The sequence below is a fragment of the Epinephelus moara genome, chromosome 8, assembly GCF_006386435.1.
Source record: "Epinephelus moara isolate mb chromosome 8, YSFRI_EMoa_1.0, whole genome shotgun sequence".
In the NCBI taxonomy this organism is placed as follows: Eukaryota; Metazoa; Chordata; class Actinopteri; order Perciformes; family Serranidae; genus Epinephelus; species Epinephelus moara.
In genome coordinates this window covers 11,963,840-11,977,897 of record NC_065513.1, presented here as the reverse complement: position 1 = coordinate 11,977,897, position 14,058 = coordinate 11,963,840, and the positions used below count along the sequence as shown (strand labels likewise).

The 14,058-nt window shown below is 45.0% G+C and overlaps 1 protein-coding gene across 1 annotated transcript; it reads left to right on the top strand.

Moving 5' to 3' along the window:
- Window positions 1-4,773: 4,773 nt before the first annotated feature.
- On the top strand, window positions 4,774-8,063 carry znf703 (zinc finger protein 703). Its single transcript, XM_050051568.1, has 2 exons — window positions 4,774-5,430; window positions 6,053-8,063. The coding sequence occupies exons 1-2, from the start codon at window positions 5,164-5,166 to the stop codon at window positions 7,559-7,561; spliced, it is 1,776 nt and encodes a 591-aa protein (XP_049907525.1). The 5' UTR covers window positions 4,774-5,163; the 3' UTR covers window positions 7,562-8,063.
- The last annotated feature ends 5,995 nt before the right edge of the window (window positions 8,064-14,058 follow it).

Below are 14,058 nucleotides of genomic sequence, written 5' to 3'. Positions count from 1 at the left end.
TTTTTTATTTGAGGAGAATTCATAAAAGTAATCCCCAATTTCTGCTTCACCACGTTTATTTCAATTCAATAAAACAGTTCGTTTACAAAAAACACTGCATATGTTGTTTTCCATTAGGCCTGAAAATGGTCTTATAAAGTGACTTTGTCATTTCCCCAACATTTAATACTCTCAGTGTTGCAGGTTTTTCTGCTCCTGCGGTGACCCAGGGTTGGCAAGCACATGCAGAGAGATTAATGGCATGGGCGGGCCGCTTCAATAACCGTTTGTTTGATGTGTCAAGCCTGAAAGGCGCTGATTTACTTACACATTGATAGGCTTTTAATTGAGCAATGCCATCCCTTGTCACATCAAAGCCGTGGCAGCTGACATGACTCGCCTCACTGCGGGCTGTGATGATTGACACGTACCGCTGAGCCCCGCCCGTCCCATCCCTCATCATCTTCCTCGGTTATGTTTGGCAGGAACTTTGTGGCTACTGCAACCTCCAGAAACTTCTGTTGTTTGTCAGATCATGAATGCCAGAGAGTCATTCGTTTAAATAGGCCAGTGGGGCCGCGTTTGAGAAGCTAGATTGAGAAACTCTCTTTCTCGAAACTCAACTCAATTTTCCTGATGAGAAAATGTGTTGTGGTATTGATTTTATGACAAAAGTGGTTTCAAAGACAGAAAGAAAGACAGAATGTGTATGTTCCCAGCAGCCTCCCTCTCAACAAAGGTTGGTGATGAAGACACAGAGGCGGTGACTCTGACCATGAGCGGAGGAAGCAGCATTGACTTTAACAAGCGTGAGGAATGTGCTGGGAAGATTTTCTTTGCATGGCCTGTTGTTGTTCCTTTTACCAGACCTGTCACGGCTCCAGCTTGTGAATACCTTGATTGTGCTTCTATCAAAATGACCCCCCTCCGTCATCAGGCCAATGGAGAAAAAACATCTTTTGATGTCATCTGAAATTTCACACAACAATGTAGGACGATCTGATTTGAGGCAGACGCTGTCTGGCGGCGCAGGCCCCGTTCTCCCTCCACCTACTCCCCTTGTCTCCTCCTCCTCCTCCTCCTCTCTCCATGCTCTTGATAACTTCTCCGTGTGGAGGACAATAGCGGCTTTTGTTTCCGAGTGTGGAGAGAAGACTTGAGGTTGCACGGGTGTGGGCGGTGTGCAGCCTACATGCCTGTCTGCGAATGTGTTTCAGGTGTAGCAAGTACGACAAGGCGGAACCCTGCGCGGTGTAGGTTTCGGAAATAAAAGTGCCAATCTGCGAACAGAGAGGGAAGCCTATTATCCCGCTGTGATTATAATGCAGACAGATAGACGACAGGTAGGCAGAGTGGATAAGAGTGTTAGCTTGCGAGACGTGATGAGCTGACAAGAGAGACAATCTCCCTCCTAAACTGGAGAGATAAGGTTGTCAGCCACAGCTCTGACTCTGACACACACACACACACACACACACACACACACACACACACAGATATAATACATAGACAGTCAGATAGATGATACTGTGTAAGAACTACCAAAACACACTGTTTTAAGATGGCATCTTGCACAGCATGGCCTGTCTGTTTGTGTTTGTGTGCACAGGATGCATTTTCTCGTGTGAGCGTGTGCACATTCAACTGTGAAAGGATTAGTATGTGTATGTCAAAGACAGAGGGAGAGGCAACCGCAGAAAGATAAACGAGGAAGTGTGAATACATTAAGTACACTGTGTAGATATTGTTTGTGGACCTTTCAGCTCAAGGAAATCCTTGTTTCAACATTCTGTCCTGGCTGGAATGTTGCCTGCGAGGCTCTTTTTAAGTGTTTGGGTCTAAATGCCATGTCTGCTACACCCCATGAAACTGTCTTAATCCACTTTTTTTTCACCCTTGGTTTTATTACTGCTGGAGAAAACACTAGGGGTAGAGCAGAGCCCCAGCCTCAGGCCTCTATTCCCATTCCACACACCCCATAAGTCAGTCACAGATAATTAAATAGGAGTTATTTACACTCGTTTTCCCTCCTCTGCCTCTCTGGCGCTTTTATCATTTCTCTCTCCTTCTCTTTGTACAGTACTACACGCTGCCAGACCTTGTCAAAGTCTGGCTGACACCAGTGAGGGCCTGTAGAAGTATAATAACTTGAAAAGAAAAAAGAAACAAGACTCTTATGAGCTCACATCACTGTCAGCCCCTCATTAAACAATCACACAGAGCATCTACACAACGCTAATCCCCGTGTGTGCCACAAAACACCTCAGCACTTCCAAACACGGAGCAAAAGACAAACGAGCAGATGAGAATTTGCTTGAGCCAGGTTTGAAGAATTCAGCTGCCTAATGTCAGCATTATATATTTACTCTGGAGTCAGGCAAACAGCAGCTTTTCAACACGGGGATGAATTAGGCCCCGCCACGGAGCTATGGCGTCCATTACAGGCCTCAGTGGCTCTATAAATCACAGGATCACAGGGGCATGTGGGGTCCGCTCCTCCTCACTCCTCCTCAGCCCCTATCAGCCCCATCCTGAGGGTTTTGTTTGGCTGTTGTTCCAGCCAAACCCACTGCTTTGATACAGCCATGGAAAGGCATGGAAATGCCCCGAGGGCCAGCAGGACCTGGACATGCTGAGAAGCCTCTTTAACGGGAAAGCTGTCCTCTTAAAATATCCACAACAGGAAACAGCCATCAGTCATCAACACGCCAAAACAGCTGTTACCAGCCTACATCAAGGGGGCACATGAAAGGAGTTGCTCCCTGTTGTTTGAGCCCTCCCTTGTTTCATTCTCTCGCTGCCTTTGTCTGGCTTTTCCCAATGCCCTCCTCTTTGGTCTCCTTTTAAACGCCCCCCTTCCTTATGCAACTCCACCCACACTGCAGCAAGTCACCCACTCACCCTTTTAACAAGTGTGTGACTGTGCGATAAACAAGAGCACTATCGGAAACCCTCACAACTTAACTAGCAGTCCGCGTTGTAAAGAAATGTTTGAAATCCCCTTTAAGCTCTCGGCGTAACCTTTAAATCTCACAGTGAGAAAGCAGTTGTTATGCGTCACCTGTTTATGTGTCTCGGCCCGAGGTGGTGACAGACAGTTTTAAACAAACAGGCGGATTCAAAAGAAGACTGTACCGCACTTAGCCCGGCGGCGTGGACGTCTGCACTCATGTATCCTTGGATCTCTGTAGGTCATTGAAGCGTGAGTGTCAGTGCGTGGGTGGTGAGTGACGACTGAGCCTAATGATGACAGGTCAAACAGTGACGCTGTTGAGTGATGCTGAAGTGACTTCATGCCTTTCCTCTCAGCTGCAGATAAATGGCAGCAGCCATTACAATCAGGCTGATGGCAGTATGTTTGATAAGACCAGCCTGTTGTGAAATGTCAAACAAGTTTACCTATTAAACCTCAGGAGAAAGGCTTGTTCGGGTTTTTGTCGAGCCAATAATCAATGATCCATGACACTACTTTGGATAGACTGAACACAACAGCACTGTAATATCTTAGATTATGGATCAGATAGTTCAGGTCAAGCCATCTGATTAGCTGAAGAGGCACTCCAGCCAGGATGGAAATCCCCATGATGTTCTCTATGGAAAATTAAATTAAGTTTCTGAGCTCACTAATGTGGCAACCGACTCCATTGTCTTTTTGTTTTCTATGTTTTAAGCCTTAGTACAAGCTGGAGAAAAAGTTTAAAGTAATGTTGATGCATCCGTAAAATTAACCACAGCTTGTTTCGGGAGTGTGTGACTGTCAACACAAAGAATGTAGACAGTGGTGGAATGTAACAAAGTGCATTTACTACAGCACTGTACGTAAATACAAATTCATGGTACTTGTATTTTACTTCAGTATTTCCATTTTCTGCTATATGTTAAGAAAATTCTCCTATGTCTTCGTTTAAAATCCCTCTGGGATCAGCTCAATAATGCATCGTCACAAATCTGAAAACAGGGCTGTTTTTCTGACACCACCAAGTTGATTTTTTTTAGAGATACATAATATAATGGTGTAAACTAACCACCAGTACATAAAAGAGCTAAAATGAGCACAAACTTCTACATCTACAGCAGAAAAATGCAACATACACATTAATGCAGCAGTAATATTAATCAAAGAACAGCACTATGAACGCTTTTACTTAAAGAACTTAAAGTTCATTTTACTGATAATACTTTTATACTTTTACCGAAGTTAGGTTTTGAATGCAGGGCTTTTACTTGTAGTGTAGTTTTTTTACAGTGTAATGTTAGTACTTTTATGTAAGTGAAGATGTCACTGACTGAAGATGTCATTCACCGTCACAGCAAGATACATGAAAATCAAATCATATCAATTAGCTTTAATCTGGAAAAACTGAATCAAGCCCAGCAGCAGTCGCAGTTTCGTTGGTTTAATCTAATAAAGTCATGAAATGTTCATATGGACAGTAGGTTATTATTCTGCACATATTTACAAGAACAGGGTGGACACAGAAAGTTCATTCTCCATAGCTGACTCTTACTGGGGATATTTGTGTTTTGTCACACAGTGCATAATGTCAAAACTGTGATACAGTATTTATATTTGGCACGTTTAGTTTGCATGTGGCTTATGGAGGTCACTGACACAGATTTCCAGCCATGCTTTACAGCCTGGGTATGAGGGTGAGGCCAGAAGACACACCGCGCCCCCTCCCATTGCCCCGCCCCTCCTCATGAATGCGGGCACTTGTGATTGGACGGCGGCTCGTTGCTTTGAAATCCCTCCCCTCACGTCGTTAGTATGTGGAAGAAGTAAGGTACTGTGAGACTGCTGCAGAGGGACAGAGATACACACACCGGAGGACTGTCACACTAACCTCTGCGGGGATATTCCTTCCTCTTGCACTCCGTATTTTGACGAGCAGTGACTACTTATGGTGTTTTGTTTTTTCCTCTTTTTCATCACTGGATAAAGGATTATTTAGGAAGAATTAGCGGGTGGTGTTGAAGAGCCCAATAGTGGATGACATTTGGGCAATTTGTTCCCTGTTAGAGACAGCTTGGGTCCGACACGGAGGACGCGCACTGCGTACATGCCCTTCCGGATTACCGCACTCTCTTCTGTTTAATTTATCATCATGAAATGTGCTGGTGAATGAATTTCAATCCTGCGTCCACTCGTTACATGCCATCGTCCCTCCTCGAGCCCCGATCCAGATGAGAGATCCCCCCGGTGGACCTGAACCGCTTTTACGCAGACAGTCCCCGGAGCGCAGCGCCGCCGACGCCAGCGGCGATCGACACCGAACAGGAGCGGAGAGACAGTCCGTTTTCATCTCCACTTCTTGTCCCTCTCCGACGGATCCTTTGCGTCAGGCTAAAAGGCTTCCTATCCGGATCGTAAAGATGTTGACGGCGCACAGCGGCCACTTGCTGCACCCGGAGTATCTCCAGCCCCTCACATCCGCGCCAGTCAGCATTGAAGTAAGTAAATAAAAAGAAAATAGATTTTCTCCAAGATCTGTTGCTATTATCTGATGTTGTTTTTCTTTCTGATATTATTCAGATAATATTAAAACCATGGCGGCGATTGCTGTGAATGTTATTTTAATAAATATGCCATCACATGCGCCATTTTACGCACAGCGATTTGTTGGCAAGTTCACAAGGAAACAGAGTTCAGAAATGTAAAATAACTAAATAATACACTGTTTTAAATATACTATAACCCGTTCATTTTATTTATTTTATAATTAAATATTCCTTCAAATGCTTTATGGGCGCCCCTTTTCTTTCTTTCTTTCTTTTGGTCTTTCTTTTTCTTACTTTCTTTTTTTTTAAACTTTGTTTTTCTAGCAATATGTGACTTCCTTTTTTCACACCAGACATAAATACACAACCCGGGGCTGATATGGACTTTGCTGGGTTTGTTTCTCTGTCCTCAGTGTGTTGTTTGTGTAGTGAAATATATTAGTAGAATATTAATTTAGAGATGGCTCAATGTGATTATTACTGTTATACCGTGGACATGTCTGATGATGTTAAAATTCAACAAATTTAAAAACTAACAGTTTGTTAACCCTTTCGCTCTCTTTTTTCCTCTCAGCTGGATGCCAAGAAGAGTCCTTTGGCTCTGCTGGCCCAGACCTGCTCTCAAATTGGCAAACCTGACCCCCCCTCCTCTTCCAAGCTGGCTTCCCTCTCCTCAGGCAGTCTGGGAGACAAGGAATCATCTGGTCGATCTTCCAAGTCTGGAGAGCAGCACCAGTCCCTGGAAGACAAGTCCAGCTTCAAGCCTTACTCCAAATCATCAGGCGACTGTCGTAAGGATGTTCTAGTGACAAAGGGGCCTTCAGATAAAGCAGCCTTCAGGGTGCCAAATGGAAGCTCCAGCAGTGGCACTGCTTCATGTCCATCCTTCCCTCCCCATTCCCAGTCACCCAGCTCCAGCCCTCCTCCCCTGCACTCTCAGAGCCAGCCCCACAGACAAAGCCATTCCCCCTCCACACGGCCCCCGTCACACTCCCAGGCCCTGCACATAGACAACAAACCTGGGAGCTCAGAGCAGTCCAGCTCGGACAGTAATAACAACAGCGCTGGCAAGAAAGACTCAGATGCAGCTAAGTCAGGGATGGATGGGGCTCAGTTAGCCAATTCCAGCCACATTCGGGCCAGCGCCAACTCCAGCAATGCCAGCTCTGCCAGCAGCCCGCGGCCGGAGAGCAAGGCCGACCCACAGGCCTCCTCACAGCCTGGCTTGAGCTCTGGGCACATCGCCCCCGTCTCCCCTTTTAAACCAGGACATTCTGTCTTCCCCTTGCCTCCTGCTACCATGGGCTACCATGGCTCCATTGTGGGGGCCTATGCTGGCTACCCCTCCCAGTTTGTTCCCGGCTTGGATCCCACCAAGTCAAGTTTGGGGTTAGGACTTCCGGGGAAGCACCCCAGCTCCAGTCCGCTCACTGGAGCTTCACCTCCATCCCTGATGCAGGGCTTATGTCGGGACCCATATTGTCTGACTTACCCCAGTGCACCCCACCTAGGAGGAAGTAACTGCTCCACCTGCGTCCACGATCCGTCCAGCCTCAAGTCTGGTTTCCCCCTGGTTTACCCCTCACACCACCTCCATTCCCTGCACCCCAGCTCATTGTCTTCCAGCACCACCCCCTCCCTGTCCCATCCCCTCTACACCTACGGTTTTATGCTTCCCAATGAACCTCTGCCTCACGCCTGTAACTGGGTGTCTGTCGGAGGTCCCTGTGACAAGAGATTTGCCACATCAGAGGAGCTGCTAGCCCACTTGCGAACCCACACAGCCCTGCCTGGGATGGTGGACAGTAAGCTGTTGTCGGCCTACCCGTCATCGGTTTCATCAACAGCCTCTTGCCACCTTCACCTGCCCCCACCCAGCAGCCCGGGTACCCTGCCCAGCTCCTTCTCCCTCAGAGGCTCTCCTGGCTTGGGCCTGGCTCGCTACCACCCCTACAGCAAATCCCACCTGCCCGGAGCACCAGGACTTCCTATGACATCCCTCCCCTCCTCCTCAGCCTATTACTCCCCCTTTGCCCTCTACAGTCAGAGACTGGGCTCGGCCTCAGCCCTTGGATACCAGTGATATCAGAAATAGTGTTGAAGCCCAAAGACTGCAGGCACCAGCTTGGACTCTCCAGAGCAGCCCTGAAGATGGATTGTTGAGATTGGGGTCATCACCAGTACAGGGCATCGTGCCTGATGGCCTGCCTGCCAGGAATACCACCTGTTAGCCTCAGGATTGTGACTGGCGCCCCAAAGGCAGAAGACCCTGTGATGGATTGTCTGCAGAACCAACAGACTGTAGTGATGAAAGACAGCAGGACACAGAGCTCGGAAATGATGGAATTGTGGGATTATTACAACAGTCTTGATTTTGGTTTTTGTTTTGTTTTTCTCTATATCTGTCTCCCAGAACTGAAAGTCTGTATTTATTTTTCACTCAAGCGCTTGGTATTCAACTCTGGGGGGGGGGATTTTGCTGTCCAAATAAATTGTCCTGAAATATTCTAACTGAAAAAGAATGATTTAAGTATAGTACCATTATGCCTATCATACACTCTAAAAATAAAAACCTTGCACCACGATGAAGATGGACTGTGAAGCTTTATTCTGGGGAACTCTTTTAATCTCGTTTCCTCTCTGCTGTTGTTTTTTTTTTTTGCATCTTATTCAGACGCTGGGAAATTGCATGTCCATGAGAATTATCTTGAACAATGCCATTATTTTTATTTGTAAATATGCAAAGATGTAATATTTTTTCAAGCTTATTTGGGGTCAGCAGGTTGGGGTCACCGATGCAAATGGTACAAAGATAAGAAAAGATAAATAAAAACAATTGATGATGGCTGTGCTATCAAACCAACAGGAAAAGGTCTTATTTTGTTTAATAAATGAGACATGATTGCATTTCATCTTGTTTTTTTCCTTATTGTTTACTAAATATAGTACCAAAAAGTGGCTATTTGTCAAAAGTGTCAGAGGATGGAGGAAATCTTGCCAGACTGCTGCACTGCACTTATCTAGGTCTATCTATCATTACGGCTGTTACAGCCATGCTATATGTGGCCATGTGTAATTATTCATGGCTCATATCAGTTGACAGGGCTGTCCCAAGGAGGGCAGGCCAGGTCACATTAGCCCTGTTAGCTAGTCTCTGAGGACTTCCATCTCTCCTCCTCTCTCCATCATCCACATTGCTTTTGTTGTTGCGAGTGCAGCTTTTAATTGCTGATTCGTGTTTGTGAGGCCTGAAAACAGCCTCCTCAGCAGAGTGGATGGCTGTGTGTGGAGTGGCCGCTGGGTCACTGGGACTTCAATAATGACCTGAGGGAGGTGTCGACCCAGGATCTCCTCACGGTCTGACGGATTGGTCTGCAACACAAAGGCCAGAGCTGACAATGGGAGGCGGTTAATAGAGAAATATTCATCAAAGTCTTGGCATCTCCCCTGAGGAGAGCGGGCTCTCTTACAGGAACCACAAACATGGAGGCCTCTGTCCTGATGCGAAGAGCCATTTTCTCACCGCTCTCTGCTGCGCTGTGGTTTAACTGAAGTCAGCGTTCTCAACTCAGAGCTGTTAGATACTAATTGGAGGGGAAGGAGTCGGTCTATCTTAAAGCCGCACCGCTGCCATTAGAGTGTTTTGGCCCTGATAATGTGTCTGTGTCTCCACTCTATTTGGCTGACAGGGTGTAGGTGGCACAGAGCAAAGAGGCTGCAGTCTCCGAGGCGGCTATTGACCCCCGACTCCCAGACTCCTCTACTCTCGCGGTTCATTAGCACTCCAGACAGGGGAAAGGCGAGCACAGGTGTCACTTGACAGGACCATTAACAAAATGGATGACCCTCCCAAACGACATCCAGCCCCTGCCACACCAGCAAGGTCACGGCGCCCCAGTCACCGCTCTGGGTAGCTCTATGGGACACTACGCTTATTTTTCTTCTTTAGAAACTGGAGCCATGCACTGCTTTGGAACAGGACGGTCTTACTTTCTTGTTGCTGCTTTTTTTGATGGAGTTTTTAGAGTAGTCTAGACAAAATAGGTCAAGGATATTGTGGCTTTAATGCTGCATCTGTACAGTATTTAGTGCGACATATTTCTTTGTAACTTGCAGAGTTATGCCACTAGAGATACACTGGATTGTGTTGCCCCCTAAAGTTGTGTTAGTGAAGTACAGGTGAAATCTGTGTTAGAAGGGCAGGTACCTCGCTAAGACCCTTGGTGAAATATACTCTATATCTGCGGTGCTGGTATTCAGCTTTTTTTGATGCATGAATGTGGATTTTTGGATGCTGTTCTGTAGATAGAGAATCTGTTACATTGGCTTGAATGTGAAGATGATTCACACTGGAGGTCATGCAGAGGGGAGAACTTTCAATCTTGTCAGGGAGGTGGAATTAATTCCACTGTTGCCAGTTTACACTCGTTCATCAAATGCCTCACTATTCTCCCTATCCCCGCGCTCATCAATCTCCTCCATCCATCTTACCCCCACACACACACTCTTGCAGCTGAGTCAACACCCACACACTCCATTTCTGTCGCCTCTGTGAGGCTGTGTGTGTGTGTGTGTGTGTGTGTGTGTGTGTAAGTATGTGTATTCAGCCTCAGTCCTTTGTCCACAGATGGTGACACATGTAAGGCTGAATTCTTAGTCTGTGAGTTAAATTATTTATTTATTTTTGTCCAGAAAAAAGCAATGTGTGAAACCTTCCAGTTTTAACATTTAATGGTCCAGTAACTATCTTCAAAAAACAACAGGGACATTTGTGGAGACTTAAACCTCAAAACTGACATAAATTTGCTAAGAAGAAGGAGTTAATATTGTTAAATCGTGAAAATACACTGCAAAAATAGCAGTTTCCAAAGTAATATTGGAATTATATTTTTTTTCACCCCATAATTATTTAACAAAAAGTTAAACATTTGAGGAAGTACCTGTATCTGCCTTCTTGTCTAAAGCTCTTATGGAATCTTATGTTCTTCTCAACTAACACACGACATGTCAGGTTGGCATTGGCAACAACATGCTGTTCTGTCTGAACTCCTCTGCACTTATTTTCCTTTTTGTTCCAAACCTCAAGTACATCAAGCAGCTAGAAGTTACAGAAGATACAGGAAAAAATATGATTCTCTTTTAAACTATTAAATCTATTAAACTGAGAGGTAGATGAGAGGATCAGTACCTCTTTCATATCTGCCTGGTAAAAGTCCAATATGTAGGATTTAGTAGCAGATATGGAATATTATATAATAACTATGTTTTCTTAGTGTATAATCACCTGAAAATAAGAATAGTTGTGTTTATGAGCGGTTTGCATCTAGATGGGGAGTGGGTCCTCTTCTATAGAGTCCGCCATGTTGCACCACCATGTTTCTACAGTAGCCCAGAGTGGTCACTGGTTCTCAATAGGGCCATTTGCGTTTTCATGTCGGCCACCATAATTAGCATGATGTGCCAAACAGCAGCAGAAAAACACAGATTTTTTTAACGTCACCAGGTCTGTTTGTTTTGGAAACTGGCTAATGGCTAATTCAGCTTCTGTTAAAAACCTCTTGAACATCAGGTTCTTAAATTGTGAGAGAAAAAAGAAAGCACACATTAGCATATACTGGGGTAGCGGCTCATCTGCAGCATGACAATCGGTGTCTGAGAAACACTGATCCATAACGTAAAACTGACTTATTCAGTGCTTTTATGGTGTTAATCACCTGGTCCATTTGCTTTGGAGAGGAAGAGACCTCTGCGGATAATCTGGCTCTCAGTAAAAACCTCCTGAACAATGAACACTGAAGAAATCCTAACCTTGAGTTCACGCTTGGCACATGGGAGAAGTTTAAGTTGGTTGCAATCTGCAATCCTCACCACTAGGTGGCACTAAATTGTGCACACTGCTACTTTAAATATAAAGCTATACATAAACTGGGAAAAACGGGGAAACAGCAAGTGTGGCTCCATCCAGAGCTAACGAAATACATCCAGCACCTTTAAAAACTCACTAATTAACACATTATATCTCACTTGTTTACTCGTACAATAACTTAAATATAAACGTAAATATAATATACATTAAAGGTATTCCCAAAATACTGGATTATTCCTTTTAGTAGTTGTAGACGTATTTATGGTGGTAGGTGTGTAGAAGTCAGTCAGAGTAATGGTGGTGGCATTAGTAACAACAGCAACAGTACGAGAATGATAGTAGTAATCAAAGAAGTAGTAGCAGTATCAGTAGAGATAGTGATGGTGATGGAGGGGACTAATATTTTCCCCTCTGTGCGTCAGTGCAGAGTGCCACTGTGAGGTCCTGAGCAGCCGGCTGACAGGCCTGGTGATTAATGACGACAGGGTGTGGAACTGCTCTTCAATTAGACGCCAGCTCTACCCCGGCTCACCATCCCTGCTGACAGCTAGGACAGAGAGAGAGAGAGAGAGAGAGAGAGAGAGAGAGAGAGAGAGAGAGGGAGAAAGGAGGGTTTCTGTCTCTCTCCCTCTCGCTCTCTGTGTCTCCAGAACAAAACATTAACCTCAACTCCATGACTACCACCTCTGTGTTTAACATCAGGACACAATACAGAGCCTTCGGCATCCAACAGTGACCGCAGTGTTAAAGCAACCCAGATGGTGTGAACACATCCCTCATCAGGGCCTGTCACACAATCTCTGCTTTATTTCTCCACATAAACCCTGTGACTGACTAGGGTCTGCTTCAACTCCTCTTCTCATTCACGTCTGCAGTCATGCTGTAACGCTCGCTGTGAAAACAATAACAGCTGCATTACTGTAAGGACTTCCAGGTTTAGCATGTCGTGTGCTGGTTTGGAGCAGCTTCCTTCCACAATTCCAAGTACAATAATGTTCTCTTGATCAGATAATTATGTATAATAATAAATGATAATAATCAGATCTTAACCTTCCTTTCAGTAGTGCGCAAACTTGTTCCAGGATTTGGTTCTGCAAGCTTGCACACGTCACTTTAAAATGCTGGTTGCTGCTTTCTGTCAGGGGTGGAATTAAATGAATGTGGACAATATGCTATGGTCTTCCAAGTCATCAGTCTCAACCCCATTGAACTTCTGTGGGCGATTTTGGACCATCGTGAGTTAGACAGCGCTCTCCACCACGATCATCAAAACACCAAATCTTCAATCTAACTAACTAACTAACTAAAATAATGGTGAATTAGCTTTAATAAAGCAAACTAGAAGGCACTAGATTTGATGAACAATTTTACAAACTCTAAACTAGTTCAGAAATAGCATGTAAAGAGGAGCCAAGTTGGATGTACCAGGCTTGACATTTTTCTACTAGTACCTGAATGCATCATAGTTGTAGCAGTATAAAAAGGCTTTGATCTTTAAACTTACCACATCAGTTATCTTTTTGTAAGCACTTCTGTTATTGTGCAATCATGAAAAGTTACAGTAATTTGAAGAGCAAAGGTGCTGAGTGTCTATGGGCTAACAGAGGCAAACACGCAGCCTGTTCTCATAGAAATTCATGAAATGACCACGACCTCTTAAAGGACAACTTCGGTATTTTTCAACCTGGGCCCTATTTCCCCATGTGTATGTGTGCGTATGATTCATGGGTACAACTCGTACTAAAATTGGTTCAGTATTGAGGGAGGCGGATGCAATTGGAGCAGCGAAACGAGCTAAAACGGTAACGGGGCCAAATGCGTCCCGTATACGTAACACACACACTTCATACACACATACTCACTTACAGTACCCAGCGGGGCAGCCCTCCCCCTCTCTGCTCCAACACTGACTGACAGCTGACTCCACTCATAGCACTCATAGCACTGGCGATCTGAACCGGTCAGTGGCGAAAAAAAGCACTTTTAATGCGCAAACTTATACGGGACGCATTTGCCCCCATTACCGTTTTAGCTCTTTTCGCGGCTCCCGGTTGCATCCGCCTCCCTCAATACTGAACCAATTTTAGAACAAGTTGTACCCATGAATCATATGCACACATACACATGGGGAAATAGGGCCCAGGTTGAAAAATACCGAAGTTGTCCTTTAAAGTCACATTCCATGGTGGTAGAACATGATGTGTTAAAATAAGGGGCTGGCACCACAGAAACAATGCCAATGGAAACTCAGTTGTCATGGTGAATACAAGAATACCCTGGTTCTACGGCATCACGCAATGGACAGGGGTTAATGTTAGGACCCCATGTAGTACCCCATACAGAATAAAGAGTGACAGTCACAAAACAACACACACAGGACTTTCATCCTGGAGACCGCTGTTCGTGTCCCATGTGAAACCAAAAGTCAACAGTGAGTTATTTAATTTTACATACCTATGAACAGTATGGAGTTTACATACTTAGGTGAGGTGATGTCACATAGCATGATGTGCTTATGGGACAATACATGACACAGGCCTACTAAACAAACCACAATCTTTTTCTAAGCCTACCCAGGTAGATTTAGCGCCTTTCAGTCGAAACTGCGTCTGTTGCACAATATTTACCATGTGTCTGAAACTGCAACTGCTGTGGCACATGCTTTTTACACATTACGTGTCACCACTAGGTAATGCAGTGTTAGGAACAGTGTT